At 42.4% G+C, this 24,244-nt stretch overlaps 1 protein-coding gene across 6 annotated transcripts in view; it reads left to right on the top strand.

The window, feature by feature from the left end:
- Positions 1-8,526: 8,526 nt before the first annotated feature.
- LOC147466007 (protein neprosin-like) overlaps positions 8,527-24,244 on the top strand; it is a 31,420-nt gene continuing 15,702 nt past the window's right edge. Inside the window, exons 1-8 of one of the 6 annotated variants that reach the window (XM_086523301.1) lie at positions 8,894-9,262; positions 9,404-9,490; positions 10,332-10,667; positions 10,811-10,897; positions 11,101-11,170; positions 11,273-11,550; positions 11,663-11,827; positions 12,118-12,171. In XM_086523301.1, the coding sequence (XP_086379427.1) occupies positions 10,503-10,667; positions 10,811-10,897; positions 11,101-11,170; positions 11,273-11,550; positions 11,663-11,827; positions 12,118-12,171 (819 nt within the window). In that variant the 5' untranslated portion in view covers positions 8,894-9,262; positions 9,404-9,490; positions 10,332-10,502. Of the gene's footprint in view, positions 8,809-8,893; positions 9,491-10,331; positions 10,668-10,798; positions 10,898-11,100; positions 11,171-11,272; positions 11,551-11,662; positions 11,828-12,117; positions 12,172-24,244 lie in introns of those variants that run through there. The other 5 variants (XM_086523317.1, XM_086523309.1, XM_086523291.1 and 2 more) reach the window with 5 other exon arrangements.

Raw genomic sequence — 24,244 nt, 5'->3', positions numbered from 1 at the left:
TGTGCAAATGACGACATGTTGTGGGAGAAGCTACCATGTTCAGATTCCACATAGTGGTTGCTTGATCATATGGGCAGGCCTTATCGTAGAGGTGTTGAGAGGAGTCAAGTGTTTGCCAGGTGGTAGAAACTTTTTGGAAGTTTTTCTTCATGTTCCTATAAAATTATAGGTATAACAAATCTAAAGATTACTTTTTTTTGTAGATGGCTACTAGGTACCTTCACAGACATGGGAGATGCTATGTTGGATTGTTTTGCAGGAGTGGGGACATTGGCAGCACAATGTTTACTACTACGCAGGCATTGCTTCAGTTGTGAAAAGGATTGGTCAGTTTTCAGTGCTTGTCTAGAGCCATCTCAGTGCCTACCTTCCGATTTAGGCTCGACATTGATGTTTCATAGGAGTGTCAGAGCTCATGTAACTAAGCAACCGAAGCAGGTGACAGAGCAGCTTCATCCGCTAGAGCCACCTTTCCCGACACAACTCAGCAATCAGGGCGGGTAGTAGCAGCTTCGTATCCCACTTTCACGTCCCCAGTTTTGGCATGGCGTGCAACTGGACCGTCTCCCAGTGCATTCATTGCCTCCACATCTGAGGCCCTGCCCGTAGTTCATCCATTGCCTCTTTCACTACCTACAGCCCCCCCCCCCCCACATACAGTTCGTACCCTCTGCCATTTGGAGGAGTTCCCCCACCATTTGGTGCACTGCCCCCGTTGGCACGACCTTTGCTTCCTCCCAGAGCATATGGCCCCCCACCGCCCTTCTTTCATCCACCTCACCCATGATGTAAACCACTCCCTCCCCCCCCCCCCCCCCCCCCCCCCCATTGTATTTGCTTTTGATGCAATGGAACACATAGATTTGGGGTTTGCTATATGAAATAGACCATAATTGTGTGTAAGGAACTTCTGTTTGTCTTATTAATAGTGTATTGAATGCATCCATGGTTTTTTTTGTTTGAATGTAAGTTGGTCGTGAACCGACAATCAAATTTTAGTTGGAAAGAGAGAGAGAGAGAGAGAGAGAGAGAGATGGGTAGATTATCCCTTCTTTTGGGAATCCGCTCGCCCGATTCTTAAAAAGCGCTATTGCTCACCCAAAAATTGCACCCCTGCGAAATCAATATGTTGAGTATTCAACTTGTCCATATTTGTCTTGGATAAAGCACCTACAAAATTTGACTTCCTAACTATTTCACCCTCATTTATGTGTTTGAAACTCTTGCCACTTTATTGGAAATCCTCCTGCTTATGTGCTCCCACACGATAAACTGAGTTCTCAACCACCACTATGCCCAAGCAACATGGCGTTTTGACTTGTCAAGTGCTAACTCTACCCATTGACAGTTTTTAATCGTGTAGGTTGTTGAGCCATGCAGCACATTCACCATTACAGGTAGATCTTGGTAGACCATTTGGAACAACATCGTAGATTTTTGGTAAAACTGTGGTCGAATGGTTCAAAGCTTTACCTTTTGCCCTTTTTTTGCAATGATGTGAACACTGACTACCAGCCTTTTTTTGTAACATCCATTAGTTGTCAACCCCAACCAATGCGAGGTTGTATAGTTCATGAAACTCTTGTCTTGTCATATACACTTACTCATGCTTGATTTTTGTGTATGGAGGTGGGGTCCACTTGAAATAACCATCAAGAGTGAAATGGTTAACCTCTTGAAGAACTTTTAAATAAAAAGGTTCAAACAATTTGCTTCGCTAATAGCACTTTTGATAGACATTAGACATCAAATAGCTACCAAGAGTAGCTATTTATAACAACTTACTTCTAGGACATATATATGATAGCTATGTGATAGCTACTTGAAATCTATTAGCAAGTAATAGCTTTTCAATAGCTACCATATAGCTATGTCCAACATCAAATGTGTGTGTGTGTGTGTGTGTGTGTGTGTGTGTGTGTGTGTGTGTGTGTGTGTTTAAGTATGAAAATCCCCTCAGAATTGAACTATACATAGACAATTGTATTAAACAATATATGAAATAACAATATTTTTAAAACAAGATGTCATAAACCTCAATTATCATTTCATACACACCAATACAACATTCTGTATCTAATGGATAATATACGGTCACTTAGATCGAAAATTTGATTTTTGATCATTACAAATTGCTATCTTCGTGTCACCATCTCTGTGTGCCCACCCTTTGGGATGAGCTTATTTGTTAAATGCTCTGTGCAGGATGCTAGCCTGAAGCTGGAACAAATGTTGATCGTCAGACACAAGATCTCAATCCTTAAAGACTCTCTGAGAGCAAGAAGGCCTGAAGACCTGCAGCGATTGCTCGCCGAGAATGGCTCTATACAGGCTATCTTTAATTGGCTACAGGAGATAAAGGATGACATGCTTGAGCTAGCCAGTAAATATGAGGAAGCCATTAACTTTGCCAACAGGCTTCAGGAAGAGATAGTATGGCTGTGAAGGAAAAGGACTACATGGTTATTGCAAACCCTAAAGCCCCCGAAATTAGTAGGCCACTCTTTGTAAAGTCTGAAGTGTTTTCTAACTCAAAACCCGGTGTTAAGTTGTAATTTTGTTTCTTTCTTATAAATTCAAAACGCGCATTTGGTAAAAAAAACCCTAAACCCGCAACAAACAGGGTTTACCTTCCCCTTATTTGCTTAGTATTGACCTCTGTACTAGCAGACATCACTTAACTTTTCTTTTGGTCAGTACCAAGCGAACAGGGGCATCGAACTAAGTGGCCTTCTCTTATTCGCTTGGTACTGACCAAGGACGATGGTCAGTACCAAGCGAACAGGTGCAACAAACAGGGTTTACCTTCCCTTATTCGCCTGGTATTGACTACACAAAATACAAGTGCATAGAAGGGTAGTAAGTAGCATACCTCTTCACTGTGTGTAGAGTTCCGCGTCACTGAAGCACTGGAGAACAAGAGTAAGAGAAGGAGGATGCGCGAGAGTAAGAGGTGATGGAGTTGGGATGGTTTGCTTACCACGTAGCATCGATGGGGGTAGAGTTAATTAGAATGATGCGCAGTAGAGGACGCGAAAAGAGGCAGAATAGTTGAGATGTTTGGCGGGGGTACTGCCTCTAAACTTAGAATGCTTACCTCGGGGAGGGTGACAACTTCACTTATACGCGAGATTGTGGTTGGTAAATCGTACTGCATGGGAATCTGAGATCATTTATTACTGGTTGTCCTTGTGAGCGCAACCCACGTGCATTTTTGAGTGACCGTTTAGGGTCAGACAGACACCAATCTCCCTTGCAGTCGCCATCGCCATCTCCAAGTGGAACAAACAGATCGCTGTTGCCTTTGCCTTTTCTGCGCTCTTCCCCTTGGCCAGCTCTCGTGATCCTGCGTTTAGAGTCAGACGCCGATCGCCCTTGCATTCGCCATCTCCATCTCCAAGTAGAAAAAACAGATCGCCATTGCCTTTGCATTTTCTGCGCTCTTCCCCTTGGCCACTTCTCGTGATCCTGCGTTGAGAGTCAGACGCCGATTGCCCTTGCAGTCGCCATCTCCATGTCCAAGTAGAACAAACAGATTGTCGTTGCCTTTGCATTTTCTGCGCTCTTCCGCTTGGCCACCTCTCGTGATCCTGCGTTGAGCGACCTCCACTAGGTCGAGTCCTTTGCTGCCACGTCGCCAGCACAGATGTACATTACATGATCTCAATTTTGGTGATGAATTTGTTGCATCTGGCATTTTATGTCGTGCGTTGTATAAGCTCACTTTGTTTGACAAGTGTGGGAAATTTTTGCAAATGCTATTGTGGATTCAAACTTTGTTACAGATGCAAAACTTTGGCATGCACGTTTTGGGCATTTGAATTTTGCCAGTTTGCTACGTTTGAAAATTTAATATGGTTGCTTCTTTTCCGCCTCTTGAATCACATTTCAAACATGTTTGTGAAGGTTGTATTTTGGGTAAGATGCAACGTTCAAAGTTTCCAAAGGATGGTTCAGTTGGGGACACATGCAGGTTGCATCTTGTGCATAGTGATGTTTGTGGGTCCATAAAAACTCTGTCCTTGGGCAAGTACCTTTACTTCATGACTTTCATGGATGATTACTCCAAGCATGCATGGGTGTATCCACTTAAAGCGAAGTCCCAAGTATTTATGTGCTTCAAACAATTTCTGGCTATGGCTGAAAATGTCTTGAAATGTACTTAACAGGTGTCCTACCAAAGCTTTGCAGTCTATGACTCCATATGAAACATGGCATGATAGAAAGCCTTCTATTGAGCACATGCGTATTTTTGGATGTTTGGCATATGCTTTGGTGCCACAAATGCAACGTAGAAAATTGGATGATAAGGTTGTCAAATGTATCTTTGTTGGTTATAGTGCTGAAAGCAAAGGTTACATGTTGTATCATCCATAAATAAATCATATCTTGGTCTCATAGGATGTTGTGTTTGTGGAAGATTTTGTTCAGCCCTTGTTATCATGTACTAGAGACAGTAATGTAAGCTCACATGACATTTATGACACTTTGTTGCCTATTTTTAGTGGTGGACGTTCGAATGTAAATTCCAATGAGGTAAATGTACATCCTATGGGGGTTTTTGAAAATGTTACAGATCAGCCTATTACTGATGCAAATGTGCATGATGTACTTGATGAGAAAAGGGCTGAAAATGAACAGGCTAGAGGTATGCCAAAATGGTCGGTGCATACTTTGTGTGGCAGTAAATTGGATGCACCTTTGTAGAGTGGTACTCATTCACGTTCTCGCCATGCATCTTATGCATCAGATTGTTATGCTTTGGTTGTGTCTAGTTTATGTGATGTTGCAGAACCTCTGTCTTTTGATGAAGCACAGAATTCAAAAAATTGGATGGCTGCAATGCAATCAGAATATGATGCACTTATAGAAAATGACACATGGACTTTATGTGATTTGCCCCCTGGCAAAAAGGCCATTGGTACGAAGTGGGTTTACAAGTTGAAACGCAAGTCGGATGGTGAGATTGATTGTTATAAGGCTCAACTTGTTGAAAAGGGTTATGCATAGCAAAAAGGTATAGATAATGAAGAGACTTTTGCTCCCACTTGTTGTATGACTACTATGCACTTTCTATGTGCATTGGAAGCTCATTTTGGTTGGGATGTACATCAGTCAGACATTGTTAAGTACTGCTTTCTTGAATGGTGACATATTTGAGAATGTTTATGTAACACAGTCTCACGATTTTGTCAAGAAAGGACAAGAGGATAAAGTGTGCAAATGTAAGAAAACTTTGGGTTGAAGCAATCTCCTCGCGCTTGGTATGAGAAGGTTGACACTCATTTGGTCAAACGAGGCTTTCGTAACAGTCCAATAGAAAGAACATTGTATGTAAAGTGTGAGGGTGACGTATTCTCATTATCGTTCTCTATGTGGATGATTTGTTGATCACTGGACCAAATGAGAAACATATTGCTGAATTTAAGACTGATTTGAATGCTACTTTCAAGATGAAAGACTTGGGGTTGTTGCATCATTACTTGGGCATATAGTTTAAGCAGTGTGGTGGTGGTATTGCCTTGTGTCAGACAAGTAACATAGAGACATTGCTATGTACGTTTGGACTTGAGGATTGCAACCTATTGCCACTCCCATGGAAACAGGTTTGAAATTGAGTCTTCATGATGGTGGTGATCCTACTGATCTCACTCTTTACTAAATTGTTGTAGGCTGGCTTATTTATGTATGCAACACGAGGCCGGATATTTCGTTTGCAGTCTCACAGGTCAGCAGATTCATGCATAGTCCATGCGTCTAAGAATTGGCAAGTTGTCAAGAGGATTTTTTCCTACTTGAGTGGCACTTTACATATTGGCTTGTTTTATCCCAAAGGGGCATCATTGCTGGCAAGACTTACATGCTTTTCGGACTCATATTGGGCTGGTTGTTTTGACATGCGAGTGTCCACAAGTGGTTTTCGTTTCATGCTCGATAGTTCATGTATCTCATGGTTGAGAAGGAAGCAACCTACTGTGGCCACTTCTAGTCTTCATAGGTACGGTTGAGCGTGTATGGCTCAGACACCTTATGGATAATTTGGGTGTTGGATAGGACATTGCCAACACTATCTACACTAACAGGCAGAGCACATTGGTAGTTGCAAGGAACCCACTGTTCCATGCTCTCTCAAAGCACATTGAGGTGCATCACCACTATGTCAGGGAGAGGCTCTCAGCAGGAGAGATCCGCTTTGTCTTATGTGCCAACACAGGATAACCTTGCAGATCTTTTCACAAAGGCATTGTCTCGTGAGAAATTCGAAGCTTTCTACAAAGCTTTGGGCTTACTCCCCTTTGTGAATTGATCATGTCCTCGGGGCATGGCACTTCCTTATACTCTATGTGTCAGCTCTTGTTCACCACATCACTCCCAGGGGGGATTGGTTACCATATACGTGTGGTAGTGATGTGTGTGAACACACTTAGGACCGTCGGGGGTATTCTTTCCCTCACTAGGAGGTTTTTTCTCCCGTGCATTGTATATTCACCCATCACTCTAGGGCTAACTTATCTTTCCATTGCACACTAAGTAATATACTCTATGTTGTGTACCTTGAGCTTCCTTCATATTCTCCAAGCTGTGTGTGTTTCCCTACAATCCTAATTTCAACACAAATACCGGCTTGCCAGCTTACCTTTCCTTGTGAGCTAGGACCTATTCAGGAATGAGGATCTCCTCTGTCTCTTCCACTTTGGGTTCCTCATCTAGCTCCCACTAGCACTTCACCTATGAAAGGTCTCAATATACTCACATGAAATGTGTTGTGAATCTTCCAAGTATCTGGTAACTTCAGTCGAAAGGATACATCATTTATCTTTTCTTGTATCTAGAAAGGTCCATAGAATCGCATACTTAGCTTTGGAAGAAGCTTCTCCTTACCCTCCTATTTCCATAGGCATGCCCTCGCAAACCGTAGTAGCACCCAAGCATCTTCTTTCAATTGCAAGTCACGTCAATGCTTATCTGCTCCATGTCAACATGGCCAATCGTAAAACTTTTGTACAGCCCGCCACATCAACAATTTTTACGCAATTTGGCTTCTTGCGTTTATTTTTAGGGTTTTACACCTCTTGGCCAAGTTCCATAAGTTGGGTTGGGTTAGGTATTTAACCCTAACCTCTTTTACGCCACTCAACAATAATTTGAGAGTTGTTAAAACTTCTTCAGCCTCTTTTGCTAGGGTTTAGGCCCCCTTCTGTCTGGCCTCTATCCTTTATGCCATGCCACATCATCCCTTTGTGATAACATCCCTCTAAATTGACTCAAGTTCTCTACTTTTAGGGCTTTGTTAAAGTGTCTGTAATCTACTTATATGTATATAAGGTTGTTGTTTGTCGTTGCTACATGCATTAACTCAATTTTTACACTTCACCTTTTCAGAAACATTGGTCTTAAAGGGCTACTTAATGTCATAACATGCCATCAAATATGCAAGCTCTCTCTCTCTCTCTCTCTCTCTCTCTCTCTCTCTCTCTCTCTCTCTCTCTCTCTCTCTCTCTCTCTCTCTCTCTCTCTCTCTCTCTCTCTCTCTCACACACACACACACACACAACACACTCATACCACTAATTCAAGTAAGTTGTTAGGGGGGCTCTGTTGTTAGGGGGCTCAGCTCTTAGGTGGTTGTAATGGAGTCAAGTAGAATAGAGTGTTAGTAGGCGACCAGATAATAATCACCGCATTTAGAGGAAGCCCTCTAGACGCATCGTTGGAGGGCCTTCAAAGAAATTAAAAGCAACCCCATACACATGCGTTAGCTACAAATGCCTCGTCCACAGGTTGTTGCAAACAGTTTTGATGGGGTGCTTCAACCACCTCTTTTGACGATGTATTGCTAGTTGTTGCCAGCACTTCGAAATCATGGTTGCTTATTGTTTAATGGGGTGTTGATTCTCCCTATGACGGGCCTCCACCCACTAAAGGGCCAGCTATGTTGGTGGGCCTATGGGGGAGCACTCTTAGCCCATTAAGGTACAGTTCACGTGTGCAGTGCTTGCTAGCTACCGGTTGTTGTTCAAATGCGCAACCAACTAGTAGCTATCAAGTTCACATGAGGCTCAGCAAAGTCATACAATGAACTTTAAAAATTAGAAAATGGATATAAATAGTGTTCCAAGAGTAAAAGGAGATGTCTTATTCCTGCACGATCTTGTCGTATTCTGCAGTTGCAGTCTCGCTCCACCTCTTCACCCTGGAGCAAGAATGCAACTTGTTGCCAACCGGCTGCGAGCTCTTTTCTGGCAACCTCTTGTGAGAACCCAGTGCCCATGTAAACTGCCTCTAAATTAACCTTTTGATTCCTGGGGTTTGCAAGTGGGTGGTGAAAAAGTCTAAAAGAGAGGATGATCTTTTGACATCACTAGTGGGTGTTAAGGTGCCGTGGCGGTAGCGGACTGGCCAGCTGGTCCACTTTGTCCGGCGGAAACTTGTGGTAGTATGAAGATGATGCGAAATAAAAATTGCCGCTGTCTGTGTTAGAACTTAGGAAGGAGGAGGTGACTAGTAATCAGAGGAGGAGGAGAAAGAAGAGAACAAAGGAAGCTTGCTGTTGACCACTCTCTCAGCACCTACACACACTCCCCGAGTTCCCCCACCCTTCTCTCTCTCTCTCTCTCTCTCATACACACATAGCCTAGACACACTCTTGAAAGTTCAAAGTTGATCTCTCTTCGGGAAACATGTACTAGCAACCTGCTTTGTAGCCTTTTTGGCTTCTGATCGATACATTCACAGTGACCCTTTAGCTCCCAATGAGAGCATGCTCATTGCTGCGCCTTGCCCACATTTGCAAGTAACCTCTAAAAGGTACTACGCATCACTAATTTACAGGCACACGCACACCGTCGCACACGCACATTCACAATTTCACACTCGCACACACACATTAATACACACAACGAGGGCGTGAACTTTTGTTACGTGATCGTTTTTTGACGTGGGAGGTGCACCGTGCACCCAACCTTATAATATAATTAGTACATCAAAAGCATAATCCTCTTGAATGCAAAGACGTGATATTCTATCCATCAATTTCACCATGGCCACTTGTGAGGAGGCCATTGAGGCGCATTTTATTGGTAAAAGAATGGCATCTTTTACGGTTGCCTAAAAGCAATCTTGGACCTAACTCAATTGCGCTTGAGCAGCTAATTGTTCAGATCAAAAGCGCCAAGTCGATAGACAGTTCTACTTGTGGTAGAGGAGCTGTTTATAATGTTATGCCAGACTCTACAGAGCTCCAAAGAAGGCTTATCATATGGTACCCACTGTTTTCTAATTCTACGGTTTTATTGTTGATAATTATAAGGAGTGGCTGAGACATCCGAGACTAGCTAACTGGTTCACTCGATCCAATTAGTGGCTCCTTAACTATCATTAATATAATTATGATTAATGCCAGTAAATAAAATCATCTACATCAATCGGACCTACTCTCACAGCTCGCACATGACAATGGTTGTGCCGGGAGTGCAATACAGAGAAGAAGGTATGATCTATGGCAGTATTTTAAGTTGTACCTTGAGTAACTAATGAGGATTAGTTGCTTCTAATTGTTGGTGATTGCAATTGCAAAGACAGAAGATGCAGGACTGATGATAATGATTACCTCTGTAAACAAGTTATCTGCAGAAGGGTGCTTAATACTAATCGTGATGAACTGGGGTAGAAGCTGATTAATTAGAGCATAACACGGGAACCTCCTATAAGAAATGAGCCTGAAATTTGCCCTATAATTCCTCTGCACGGTAAATGTAAGGCATGTGCAAGGCCAATAATTTGTCAAAGCTGGGATGCGATACATGATGCATACATCATGTACACGTCTCTAGCTATATAGCGCCTAGTCCCCACCCCACAACAAGAGAGAGAAGCATGCCTGCAAGCATGGTACCCCACAAGGCACAGAAGTACCTACTAGTCTACCACACACGACTTTTATTACCTTTAGAGGCACATGAGCTCCTCTCTCTCTCTCTCTCTCTCTCTCTCTCTCTGTGCACACATTAACTACCTCAAAGCCTCATCAGACCCTCTCTCATAGCATGAGCTTTGAGTACTACGTTGTAAGCCCAAAATCATTGGTCACTTACACACACAAAGGTGTCTTGCCACTTGTAGCCAGTTAACGAGCAGCTAGTAAACTAAAAACTTTTTCTTGTGTGATCTCTCCATGGCAAAACTTACTTCTCTTTGATCGAACTAGCACTTCATGTTGTGCCCCAATGAACACACACACACAATATTTGCGCAAGCTCACATACACACAGTGAGTCCTCTCATTTAATGTGAGTAGCTTACATAGATGCAAATCCCACTAATTTGTGCAGTGAATTTTTCCTCCTCATGAACTATCACCCATCTCAAGGCTGAGCTTGTGACTGGATATGAAGGGCTTGAGAAGTCCTCTTTCTCAAGGGCTCCACCAATGAGGCGAAAAGCAGCAAGCAATCTGTGACAAATGAAGAGCAAGCTCCTCTAGCTTGCAGCAAAAACAGAGAATGGCAGCTCAATACTCTGTGAATGATATGCTGGTGCGGCTACCACTCTATATGACCTTTCTGTGGCTGGCTATGGTATTGAGCACATCTTCCGCCTTTGCTGTCTCATCAAGAGTTCAACAACACCTTAAGCGCTTCAACAAGCCTGCCATCAGCACTATTGAGGTAAGCTAAGACTACTCTTTAATTTCAGTACTAATTCCCTGTGTTCATAATTAGCTGCAAACGATGTCTTTCCAGCCCTCAGCTGGGTCGCATACTTAGATATCTGACAGATTTTGGTGTTGAAATTTGAGATGCTGTTGTAGAGCCCTGATGGAGATTTGATAGATTGTATTCTCATTTCTCAACAGCCAGCTCTTGATCATCCCCTCCTCAGGGATCACAAAATTCAAGTTAGTGTCCACATACTCTGAACTTTGAGCTGTTTCTTTAATTTACTCTGCCTTTCAAGGTGATTATATATATTATGGGCGCCCATGTGTGATTGTGTATGCAAGTAACATCTAATTATGCTTATGAGCGATCAAACCCGCTAGCTTGTTTGTTATAATTTTGCTGATTGCCTATAACCGTTTTCTGTTGTGGGTAATTAAAGATGCAACCATTGTACTATGCCAAGAATCGGGAAGATTCAGTGGTTGAGGACAAGAAAGAGGGAAGGAGAGGTGGGTGTCCTTTTGGTTGAGTCCTCTTTCATCGTCTTCTTTCTTTGAGCTACGTCATTTGTGATCAATCGTAGTGTTAAGCTACACTATCCATGACTACAGGCACCACTGAATTCTTGGGGCGGAAGTTTAGCAATCACAAGCCTGCGGGTGGCCATGCTCATGTGAGAGAAAAGGGTTCCATGAACACTACCGGGCATCCACAACTCTGGCATCAGGTAGGAGTTTCTTGTCCGGAGGGGACCATTCCTGTGAGGAGGACCTCTGAAAGTGACCTCCGCCGAAACACATCGCAAATGCACACCTACGGGCGTAAATTTCATCACCCTCCTGAACCTTCAGCAGTTCCTGCTGCCTCAGTCGATGCGACAGGCCATCAGGTTAGTATGCATAACTGGGGATGTGGCCAATTGTGTGTTGTCATGTTTGTCTATGTAAATGTGAAGGGTTTTGATTATCCCACCCGGCACTCATAATCTGGGTGGGGAGCAGCATGCAATAGGGTACGTGCAAGGAGGCCAGTATTATGGAGCCAAGGCGAACATAAACGTCTGGAATCCGAGCGTGCAAGCGTCCAACGAGTTTAGCCTCTCCCAGATTTGGATCCTTGGGGGCTCCTTCAACAATGATCTCAACAGCATTGAAGCTGGTTGGCAGGTTCGACGACTTTCCCTGCATGCTCTCTCTCTCTCTCTCTCTCTCTCTCTCTCTCTCTCTCTGTGTGTGTGTGTGTGTGTTGGTGGGAAAAGAGATTCACCTGTACAGTAGATCAAATATTTCATGAGGAAAGGCGGCTTCAAAGGCTTGAATATTGAACTGTGTCGCCGCGGTGTTTGTCTTTTCTACCTGCTCATCTCTTTTGCAATGTCCACACTTGCAAACGATACTGATCACTGTGTGTGTGTGTGTGTATGTGTGTTGGGGGGGGGGGGGGGGGGGGGGGGCAGGTGAGTCCCGACTTGTATGGTGACACCAAAACCCGCTTGTTCATCTATTGGACGGTGCGCTCCCTCTCTCTCTCTCTCTCCTCTCTCCTCTCCCTCTCTCTCTCTCTCTCTCTCACACACACACACACACACACACACATTCTCTCTCTCTCTCTCTCTCTCTCTCTCTCTCTCTCTCTCTCGCACACACTTTTTATCACACACACACCTTCGGGTAATTCGAATAACATTGTAGTAGATTGGTGGGAAGACGTCCCGAGTTCAAGCCTTATTCGGAGAGCTCACTTCTCTTCGCCCTGTCTTTGAGCGCGTCAAGTAAGGAGTGTGATAGTAAATTCAATCACCGCAACGTGGTAGATTAATTATTTGAGCCTAAGATTGATCTTTGAGGTTCCTCTCTCTCTCTCTCTCTCTCTCTCTCTCTCTCACACACACACACACACAGGCAATTCTCAAATACCCAAATATTTACAACATGATATGTTCATGCTAAAGGCTATGCCAAGACTCATAGTTTCGCCTATGGAGGACTAGCCATCTAGTGTCGGCAATGACACATTCATACATGATGAGCAGTTTTGATGATGTAGTGCATGTAAATAGCACTGAGAAGGCTAGTATAGCCAGATTTACGTAGATTTCGTAAACGTTCGAACATCTCATATACTACCTATTAGTGTCGAGGCCCGACCTACCAACTACAGTGGGAGCATTTGCAGCAGGGAGTGTCATTCGTAGAGTGACTGACATTAGGATGATGCATTGTGAAGTTATGCAAACTATACACAGTTGTCTGCAATGCAAGCTCTAGCATGGATGTACATGCTCACCTATCACTAGAGCCGATACACTTGCATATAGGTTGATTGAACGAGCAACTGAGTGTAGGTTGAGAAAGTCTCTCGCTTATTTTCTTGTACATACCTAGTAGTTTAGCTAGTAGGATCCACTTATTGACACATTCACCTTTAAGTGCGAGGTTGTTGGGATAAAAGCTTTGTATCTTTGCTTGAGACCGGACGTCTGGTGTTTGGCTGTCCACCATCCACTGACCACTTACCTCTATTCTTGTATATACACATGAATAAGGAGCTTCCCACTTCTTGGAGACTGGCTCCATCCACACACTGTGCACTCTCTTCTCCTCTTCCCTCGGATTATAATGTCCGTAGATTTAGGGCTAGGTTCCTTGGGCACCGCTCTCTTGCGATCTAGCTGGAGTAGCCAGTTGCTGTTCGGTAAAGTCAATAATTTCTCCCCTCATGGTGAGGATGAAATCGATGCATCGTCAAGGGCTAAGAAAATTGGTGGGCTAGAGGCGGCAGCTTGAAAAGTCAGACGGGGGCTCTGCGGAGGTAGAAGACGACAAACAACTGCACAACTTTTCATGTTGATTTGACAAGTAGAGAGAGAAAGCCGATAAAATTTTTTGAAAAGGTTGCAGGATAGTAGGTGTATGCAACCTAGTCCTTACACTATTTTCACATATAAGGCAAATGATTGGTGCACGTATGACCATGCATGAGGCACTTGTTTCAAAGAGTAACTGATAACTATGCACGGTGTGACCACTGCCTTATTGAGACTACCTCAACGAGTAGATGTTGACATCTCTGAGGATAGTAGTGCAAGCTCGATATAGCTTGCATTGATCATACTTCAAATCTCGAATTTAAAAAACAAACATGAAAAACAAATAGTAGCCTCAGACTTGGAGTCTGGTAATCCCTCTCAAACAAAACATTATACCTTTGCTTCCAAATAATAATTAAAAAATTACTTTGGGCCTTGTTCCACTGCAAAGAAAGACTTCTGTAATGGAAATGGCCTATGAACTTTGAGAGTAGTGGAATTAGGAAATTAGATAAAGCACTTTTGTGGGATTACTTTGTGAGCATAGAGGGTGAACTTAATTGATGGTAGCAACATAAACATAGTACTTAGTTAACTTAGCATGAACAATACTTTTGCAAGAGAGAGAGTTTAGAGAACATGACAATAGTTGAGGGCCGGATTTATGTGGAGCCGGTCCCCCCTGCAATAGGCATTTATATTATAGATTCTCCCATCAATAGAGACTTGGTACAATACAATCTTTGTGTTCCTTGTGACCTAGGTGATGCAAAGAAGATGGAAAGCTTCGTGCATCACGAATATAACATAAACTTTGCAGAAACCATTAACTATCATAAGCCTCAGTCCCAAGGCCTCAAACACCTTCGAAGGTGGAGAGAGCCAACGGGGAATGAGGGTAAGGAAGAGGAAGAATAAACATTTCATAAAAGAAAGAATTAGTTCCTCACTTATCAACACTCTTCTTGCTAGCATACATAATAGCATAATAATGAGGATCGAGAAGATGGCAAGCTTAAGCATTGAAGCATGGCTCTTGGTTGGATTTGCATTCCATAGCCAAGAGTGTTGGTGTAGGCTCTCAACTTCTCTAAAAGCTTGGAGAAGGAGATAGAGCTCTTGCACTTTGCACTTCACACAATAAGAGTGTGTGTGGGAGTGTATACCCCCCAAGCTAGCCCCCTTCTTGCTTTGGTCGACCCCCCCTTGTAGCTCAGGCTTGAAGCTCATTAGACCGCTGCAAGATAGGCCAATCACATGCAGGATGCGTTACAAGTAACAAGTGTAGTCTTGGGACAAGTGTCCCCCTTCTCCCTTTGAGAGAAACGATTTCATAAATGCAAAAACAATTAATTAAATCTACTAAGTTATCATTGGACCCCTTGGAAGGCTAACAAATAGGCTTTAGGCCATAGTTACCCGGAACAGCAAATTGGAACATGAAACGGGGAACGGCAACGGACATGGAATGTCATTCCCCTGTTTCGAATACTCACATGTGAAACATGGAATGGACTTTGGGAATGGGAAGTTGGAATGGGAACGGGGAACGGAAATCTGAAAATGGCCATTCCCTGTAACTATGCTTTAGGCACACCATGAGGGCAACATGAGGAGGAACTTGACAAGTATCCTATATGCTTTCTTTGTACGAAGCTTTCCTTGTGTGAGTGTGTATGTGTGTGTGTGTGTGTGTGTGTGTGTGTGTGTGTGTGTGTGTGTGTGTGTGTGTGTTATCTCTCATCCCCCTAGCTTTAGGGCTCGCCCCCTCTGTTGTAGGGATGGGATTTGACTTTTGCACACCTTCCTTAGTCAGCAAGCATGACAAAGCACCTCAAGCTTGGGTAGTGTTCCCACAAGCACCTCAAGCTCCCTAGTCAACAAGCACGACAAGCACCTTAAGCATCTTAGCCAGCAAGCACCTCAAGTACCTTAGTTATCAAGCACGACAAGCACCTCAATCACCTTACTTATCAAGCACGACAAGCACCTCAAGCTTGGGCTGGGTTTCCGTCTCAAGCTCATCCCTAGCTTACCTAAGGTCAAAGGACTTTTAACACTAACCTTTGGAGGTCTTCAATAAAGCTAACCCTAAGGTCTTTTAAGCTCCATTGGTTAGCCTTGCTCTTTGACAGACCATCTCTCATTTGGACCCCTTTACCATTGGCCCCGTGTTGTTGAGATAGATCTGTAAGCACATGTCTATATTCTAGCCCTTGTTCCTGTTTATTCTCACACATTAAATGATCAGTTTAATATGACAAAATCATTTATGTTGGTTAGATATTAGATTTTATAAGATTACCTCTCTCTTGAAATCATAGTCGTCCTCGACTATGAGGTAGAAGAGATAAAGCCTTAGTCATTAGTCAATCTAACTTAACGGATAAAGGATCCCTTTTTACCCTACGACATCTTTCCAAGATGGATGACTAATCCATTTGGTGCTTTGAAGACATAGCTGCCGCAAGTATGTCTGCTCTTTAGTCCATTTCATTCTCGCAAGTAGAGTAACAAATTCTACTTGGTGTTTGAGAGACGTCGTCATCACAAACATGATTTTAAGGATGCATACTATTTAAATTTGTGCACAATAAAAAGAAAGAGTTAGTCTTATAAGACAAAAACATTGGTCATTTGAAAGAAATTTGTACATTTGCTTACTCTAATGTAGCGTTGTAAGCATTGACAAGGTTCATACTATCCTTAAGTTGTGTTCCTTGCATCCATCTAGCATCTTCGAAAGGATAATTTTTGAACTTAATAAGATACCGTTGTATAATCTTACCATGTTGTAGTACTTTGTCTTCATGTGGAGAAGGATAGCTTTGGGTTGTAGCACCTCTTCTTGGTCTTCGATTTCAGGAGGGTTATCAATAATTGGTTCACTTCGTGACTCTCCTTTATAGGGCTTAAGTAGGCTCACATAAAACCATTGTGTATGAGCCAATGGTTGGGCAACTTGAGTTGATAATCCATCTCATTGATGGGCTCCAAGATTTGGAAAGGACCATAGTATCTTTTTGCTAGTTAGTATAATACTTTTGATGGTCCATATAATTTTTGCCCGTCGTTTGCCTCAATCGAGCCTTTTGAAACTTAAGTAATACCCAATCGTTTTCTTTGAACATTAAGGCCCTTTTGTACTTGTCAGCAACAACTTTTTGCCTTTGTTAAGAGTTGGGTATAGCCTCCTTAATCTTTTGAAAAGATTCTTGAAGATCACGGCTATACTCATCGGCAGCGAAGCTCTTCCCATGCACTTTAAGTAGCAAGGGACTTTTAGGTCTTCCTCAATGATTTCAAAAGGTGTTTTTCCCGTAGAAGTATGTACAGTGTTATTGTATGCATACTCTACAAGAGGTAAGTACTTTCCCCATTGTGAGCATTGATGTACTTCGGTAACATAAGTCTTTAGTAGATCGAGTATCGTAAGATTGGCTATCTCACTTTGGCCATCGATTTGTGGATGATAGGCCGAAGAGAAATTCAATCTTGTACCTAGATTTTCAAAGAGACCTTTCCAGAAATTACTCGTCATTCTAGGATCTCTATCTGACACGATGGATGTTGGCAATTCATGGTGATTGAAAATCTATGATGTGAAGAGAGTTGCCATTTGGTGTGCTTTTATAGTCTTTTTGACAGGAATAAGTATGCTTGCTTACTAAACCTGTCGACTATTGTCTATATTCTCGTATTTACATGGATAGACTCGGATAATCCAAAGATAAAATCCATGGATATACTCTCCCATGGCGAATTTGGGGTAGGCAATGGCTGGAGTAATCCAGGTTGCTTCTCTCTATCACACTTGGTCTTTTGGCATACCACACATTTTGAAACATACTCTTGTATGTCCACTTTCATGGTAGGCCAATAGAAATACGTCTCTACTCCTCGGAGAGTAGGTTGAATGCCTCTATGTCCCGCATAGGGAGGAGCATGGATTCATACATGACTTTCTCACAAAGGGAGTGGGTAACACATAGCCTATTGGCATGGAGAAGATAACCATTCTGCAAGGTGAATGATTCCTTTCCTTTTCCAAAGCAAGGACTGACATTACATCTCTAAAGTTAGGGTCAGTAGCATACTCATCTATCATAGAAGATAGATCATTGTGAGTTGCTATTGACACCGCATTAACTTTTGGTTGTCGTGAAAATGCATCGGCCACTTGATTGTGCTTACCAGCAATGTGAGCAATATGAAAATTAAATTGCGAAAGAAAATTTGTCCACCTCATTTGTTTGTCGGAAAGCTTTGTTTGCGTCATGAAGTACTTGAGACTTTGATGGTATGTTCGCAAAATGAATAGAGTCCCCAATAAATAGTGCTTCCATGTGTTTAGGGTATGTAGAACAGCTAAAAGCTCTTTTTCATAAATTCCTAAGACCTGTGCATCCGTATTGAGCCTTCGGCTCTTATATGCTATGGCATGCCCTTCTTGAAGCAAGATTGCTCCACGGCAATCACCACAAGCATCACATTGTACTTCAAATGGCTTTGCGAGATCCGGAAGCATGAGGACTGGTTGGGAGGTAAGCTTCTCTTTGAACTTGTCAAAAGCATTTTTCTCCTTAGCAATCCATGAATACTTAACGTTCTTCTTTGTTAAGTCATGTAATGGTTTTGCTATTTGGAAAAATCAATAGTATGCACACATACCAATAAAGCTTCTTAGCTTGTGTAGATTCCTTGGATTAAGCCATGCTTTTAGTACCTCCAACTTTGATCGATCCACACCGATACCATCTTGAAAGATAATATGACCTAAGTATTGAATCTCTTGAAGGAAAAATTCGTTTTTCTTTTGGTTGAAAAAAAGCTTGTTCTCCTTCAATGCTTGAAAAATCACTTGGAGATGTTGCTTATGTTCCTCCAAGGACTTGGAGTAGATGATGATATCATCAAAGAACACTCCAGTGAATTTGTGGTAGGACCTAAAGATTTTTTCCATTAGACGATTGAGCGTGGCTGGTGCATTAGTCAAGCCAAAAGGCATGACTAGATATTCATAAAGGCCACACGCTGTACGAAACGCGGTCTTTAGTCTTCTTCCACTATCCTTATTTGATGATAGCCACTTTTAAGGTCAATCCTATTGAAGTAGGTAGTTCCTTGTATCCTATCAATTAGATCTTCTACCCGAGGCACAGAAAGTCTGTTTTTGATAGTGATATGGTTTAGTGCTCGATAGTCGACACACATATAGTATGTACCATCTTTCTTTTGCACTAAAATGACTGGAGAACAAAAGGGAGAGGAGCTAGGCCTCACCATCCCTTTGTCAACCAATTCTTATACTTGCCCCATGATCTCCTCTTGTTGAGCTTGGGAAACTCGATAAGGAGGCTTGTTAGAAGGTGAGCTTCATGGTAGGAGCTCAATTCGATGGTCATCATCCTCTCGTTTTAGAGGTAAGTCCATAGGGATATCATCGATGAACACATCTTGGAATCCTTTTAGAAAATTAGACAAGTCTAACTCTTCTTGATTCCTACCATTTACATTTGATGAAACATTAGGATCTTTTAGGGACTCTTTGACGAAAATCATGTACGCAAAAACTGAGCGTACATGCTCTTTCCCCTGTAGATGAAGTAGATTCTCCTTTCAGGGAACTTCATGTTGGCAGCCATGCGATTGAACCATAGTGCTCCTAGGATAGCATCCTCATGTTGGAGAGGAGGGATAAAAAAGTCTTCTTTGTCGACATAGCTTTGGACATGACGCCTCAACTTCCCATTCAAGGGAGTAATAGAGACTTGCTATCCCTTGAAATCAATATCATTGTTATAGCATCCCCCATCTCGAAAGCTTGAATGCCCAACTTGGTGGCCAACTCTGTTATATGAAGTTGTGAGTAGAGCTAGGGTCAAACAAGATGAAGGCATCATGCTCCCTTACCTTTCCCCAAGCAGCATCATAGGAGAGAGGTGATCCTTTGCAATGAGCATCCTCTTTTGGAGCTTCGATGGTGGAAGCTCTTGGAGTCTCATTGAGCGAGCATTTCTCTTGGGATAAGAACGATAGCCATGTCCTTGCCCCCCACACTTAAAACAATTATGATCCTTGTGAAAAGTTTCAGGCTCTTTAGGAGAGAGTTTGTTTTTACCTTTGTAAACTCCCTTCTCCTTAGACAAATTATTGTTGTTGTTGTTGTTGTTGTTGGAACTTCCTTGGGAAATTTTAGGCATTGGTTTTCCCCTTTGCGTCACTTTTGTCTTTGTTTTCCATGACATTCCGTCTTGCCCCTTGTTGAAAATTGATGCGCGAAGCAATCATGGTGTGGTGGATTACTTCATTAATAGAACCAGGCCGTTGGGAGTTGACATACTCGGCCATCTCTTCAGGTAATCCCGCACAAAATTGTTGCTTTTTTCGCAAAGTCTATCTTTTGAAAGACAGTAGCCTTGAGATGTAAGTCCCAAAACTTGTCCACATATTTGTGAATAGACTCATGATGGGAGAGAAGCTTCAAACTGCGCCATTCGATGAGCACTTTCTCCTTTGCATCGCTTGCAAGGAATTGCTTCATGATGGAAACTCGTAGAGTTTTCCATGTCTTTGGGGCTTTGCCGCTTCCATGAAGGCTAGCCCACCATTGGCGAGCTGATTTCTGGAAGTGCATAGCTACATGGCGTAGCTTGGAGGACTCTTTGACATAGTTATAGGGAATGCCCATTTTCAGGTCCCCGTTCCCCGTCCCCATCCTAATTTCCCATTCCGGATCCCTATTCCGTGTTTCAGACGTGAGTATCCCAAACAGGGAATGGCATTTCATGCATGTTGTCGTTCCCCGTTCCCCATTCCAATTTCCCGTTCCGGGTAACTATGCTCCCTGAAGCCCTCGTCTCCAAAGGCTACATCAAATTGCTGGATGAAGGCCAATACTTTGTTGGTAGCACCAAAGGTGCAATCGTAGGTGAGAAAAGAGATATTCTTTCCTCCCTCTTTGAACTTCTTGAGATTTTGTGACCTTCACCATGCAGGGTATGATTTTTGATGTCCTTCCCTCTTGTATTCTCTAGGAGAATAGCCATAGCTTTTGTCAAAAGAGGAGGAGGTGAAGGAGAAGAAGAAGAGAGTGAGCTCTTTCTTGCCCTTTTCTTCCTTCGTTTCCTCTTGGGAGGAGTCGGCGATCGTCTAAACTGCCATCTTCATGGAGCCACATCTTCAGAGGAACTTAAAGTTTCATTATTTTCTTGCTCTTTGGATTCCTTCTCTTGTATGGGAGAGAGACTTCTTTTGGGGGTCTCTTCAAGAGGCCTCCTAAGCGCTCTCTCCTCTTGGAGAGGAAGGGCAATCCCATAAGCACGAAGCTGTTGATTAACTTCGACTTGCAAAGCAGGTTTGCCCATAGCTTGCTGCAACTTAGTAACAAGATAATTGACAAACATGGGGGCATCATCATTAGTACCTTCATGTGCAAAATCAAAGTTATCAATGTTCATTCTGCTCTCTTGGTTATTATCAGCCATGTTAACAAAATTTATGTACTTACTTAGTGTATGCTTTGGCAATTCAAAACCTTAGGTTCTATTCCTCTTAGCCTTTGAAAATCGGCACTTAAGTATCTACACCCACGGCTCGAATTGGTTAATTATAAAGAGTAGTGGAGTGGGTCTAATATTGCAGAGTTGTTGAGGAATAGCTCCTTTCGGACTTCTTATGGCTCAATAATGAAAAAGCCTCCCACATAGTGGACTCAACAAAACCGATAATAGATCCCAGTCCCACTTACCCTAATATAATTAACAAAAATTAACTATTAATAGGCTACTTAAGGACCTCTGTTCTTAAGCAAGAAAAGAGAAACCAAATGCTTTGATACCAATGTAATGGAAATGGCCTATGAACTTTGAGAATAGCGGAATTAGAAAATTAGATAAAGCACTTTTGTGAGATAACTTTGTGAGCATAGAGGGTGAACTTAATTGATGGTAGCAACATAAACATAGTACTTAGTTAACTTGGCATGAACAATACTTTTGCAAGAGACAAAGTTTACATGACAACAGTTGAGGACTGGATTTATGTGGAGCCGGTTCCCCCTGCAATAGGCATTTATATTATAGATTCTCCCATCAACAGAGACTTGGTACAATACAATCTTTGTGTTCGTTGTGACCTAGGTGATGCAATGAAGATGGAAAGCTTCATGCATCACGAGCATAACATAAACTTTGCAAAAAGCATTAACTATCTCAAGCCTCAGTCCCAAGGCCTCAAACACCTTCGAAGGTGGAGAGAGCTAGCGGGGAATGAGGGTAGGGAAGAGGAAGAAGAAACATTTCATAGAAGAAATAATTAGTTCCTCGCTTATCATCACTCTTCTTGCTAGCATACATAATAGCATAGTAATGAAGGAGAAGATGGCAAGCTTAAGCATTGAAGCATGGCTCTTGGTTGGATTTGCATTCTATAGCCAAGAGCATTGGTGTAAGCTCTCAACTTCTCTACTAGCTTGGAGAAGGAGATAGAGCTCTTGCACTTTGCACTTCACAAAATAAGAGTGTGTGTGAGTGTGTGTGGGAGAGTATACCCCCAAGCTAGCCCCCTTCTTGCTTTGGTCGACCCCCCCTTGTAGCTCAAGCTTGAAGCTCATTAGACCGCTGCAAGACAGAAGACAGGCCAATCACATGCAGGATGCATGACAAGCAATAAGGGTAGTCTTGGGACAATTGTCCCCCTTTCCCCTTTGAGAAAGAGGATTTGATAAATACAAAAATAATTAATTAAATCTACTAAACTATCATTCCACCCCTTGGGAGGCTATCCAATAGGGTTTAGGCACACCATGAGGGCAACATGAGGAGGAACTTGACAAGTGTCCTATATGCTTTCTATGTACCAAGCTTGCCTTGTGTGAGTGTGAGTGTGAGTGTGTCTGTGTGTGTTCTCTCTCATCCCCCTAGCTTTAGGGCTCACCCCCTCTCTTGTAGGGATAGAATTTGACTTTTGCACACCTTATCCTCAAGCACCTTAGTCGGCAAAGATGACAAAGCACCTCAAGCTTGGGTAGTGTTCCCACAAGCACCTCAAGCTCCCTAGTTGGCAAGCACAACAAGCACCTCAAGCATCTTAGTCAGCAAGCACGACAAGCACCTCAAGCACCTTAGTCATCAAGCACGACAAGCACCTCAAGCTTGGGCCGGGTTCCCACCTCAAGCTCAGCCCTATACCTAAGGTCAAAGGACTTTTAACACTAACCTTTGAAGGTCTTCAATGAAACTAACCCTAAGGTCTTTTAAGCTCCACTGGTTAGCCTTGCTCTTTCACAGACCATCTCTCATTTGGACCCCTTTACCATTAGCCCCGTGTTGAGATAGATCTGTAAGCACATGTCTATATTCTAACCCTTTTTCCCGTTTATTCTCCCACATTAAATGATCAGTTCAATATGTGAAAATCGTTTGGGTTGGTTAGATATCAGATTTTATGACAACTTCGAGTAAAATCTCCTAAAAGAATGTGTTTCTAATTAGGAGAAAAATTTAGTTCTTGCTTAAGAGGTATTGAAATAGAGGGAAAATTGCCAAAGTACTCTCGTGGGACTTGGAAAATTTTCCAAAATGAGGCTCAAGTTTCAAAAAATATGATTGTATCAGCAAATTTGGACGGATTACTCCAAATTTTGCATACTTCAGGTTTTTTGACTATAGAGATCTTAAGTGTCTTTATATATTTTAAAAAATCACCCATGACCTCACAAATAGTGGCATTTGTGTCTACTAATAATAAGCCGTTTCAGCCTGACAATCCACAATGCCATTCAAAATCCTAGTTCTAATATCTTCAGTTGTTGCAGAAATAATCTTCCTTTGAAGAGTTGCGAAAAAAAAGTGTTACGAGATGTTTGCAAGAATAACAAGGGGTATTTTGGGAATTTTCCTTGGCAAAATACGAGTGTTTAGTTAGTATTTAAAATTTGAGGGGTATATTGGAAATTTCCCTGTATTTGAGGAGTATTTTGGTAACTTTTCCTAAAATAGAAGGAGAAGAAGGACAATTTATAAACAAGTGTGGCAAACTTCAATATCTTTGGACCATCTCCAACAAATTTCATTAAATTGGCCCATCTAAGACTCTCTTCTCCTAATGAGAGAGCTTTTTGTGAAGGATAAGCCAGAGTAGAATAGACTTTATCAGATGGATGGCTTAGAACCAAACCATTTTGAACTTTAATTGTTGTTTTCTATACAACAAGACCCCCTCATCTCGATCAAGGGGTTACTAACATGTAGAGGAGGGACTCGATCTACACCGAGGTAATAGGGATTGTTGAGAAGGAAGCCTCCTTGCCAACCAAAGGCTTCGTGCAAGGTAGTGTCTCTGGAGTTGAGTTGTCATTCCTGATCTTTTGGGAAGCTATTCTTGAATGTAGCAATGTCATTTCCGGGAACACAGCAAGAAGCTCGTCGTCAAAGGATGATTCGTCTTAATTTTTATTCTAAATGCGAGTCCAGCATTTGAGACCATTGTTATAAATTCTGAGGGCGGGCATCGTTGGTGTTCGAAAAAGTGAGGGAAAAGTTTGAGGGGCCACCATATCAAATCAAAATTGGGGACAAGGGAGGAGAGGTTGAAGTCGCAATCGGTGATTAAAAAGGTTCTATACATGTTCCAAGCTGTCCACAAAGATCAAAGTCAGTCAGACCTTTGGGCTTGATCTTCAGAGGCACAAAGAAGATGGTAGTCCACCTCCTGAAGTTATCTAGAGAGAAGTGAGCCAGGTGACAAAAGAGCAAGTGAGCCCACTCTTAAG

The sequence above is a fragment of the Adiantum capillus-veneris genome, chromosome 1 (genome assembly GCF_014529385.1).
Source record: "Adiantum capillus-veneris isolate H3 chromosome 1, ASM1452938v2, whole genome shotgun sequence".
Classification (NCBI taxonomy): Eukaryota; Viridiplantae; Streptophyta; class Polypodiopsida; order Polypodiales; family Pteridaceae; genus Adiantum; species Adiantum capillus-veneris.
This window is presented reverse-complemented; position numbering and strand designations above follow the sequence as displayed.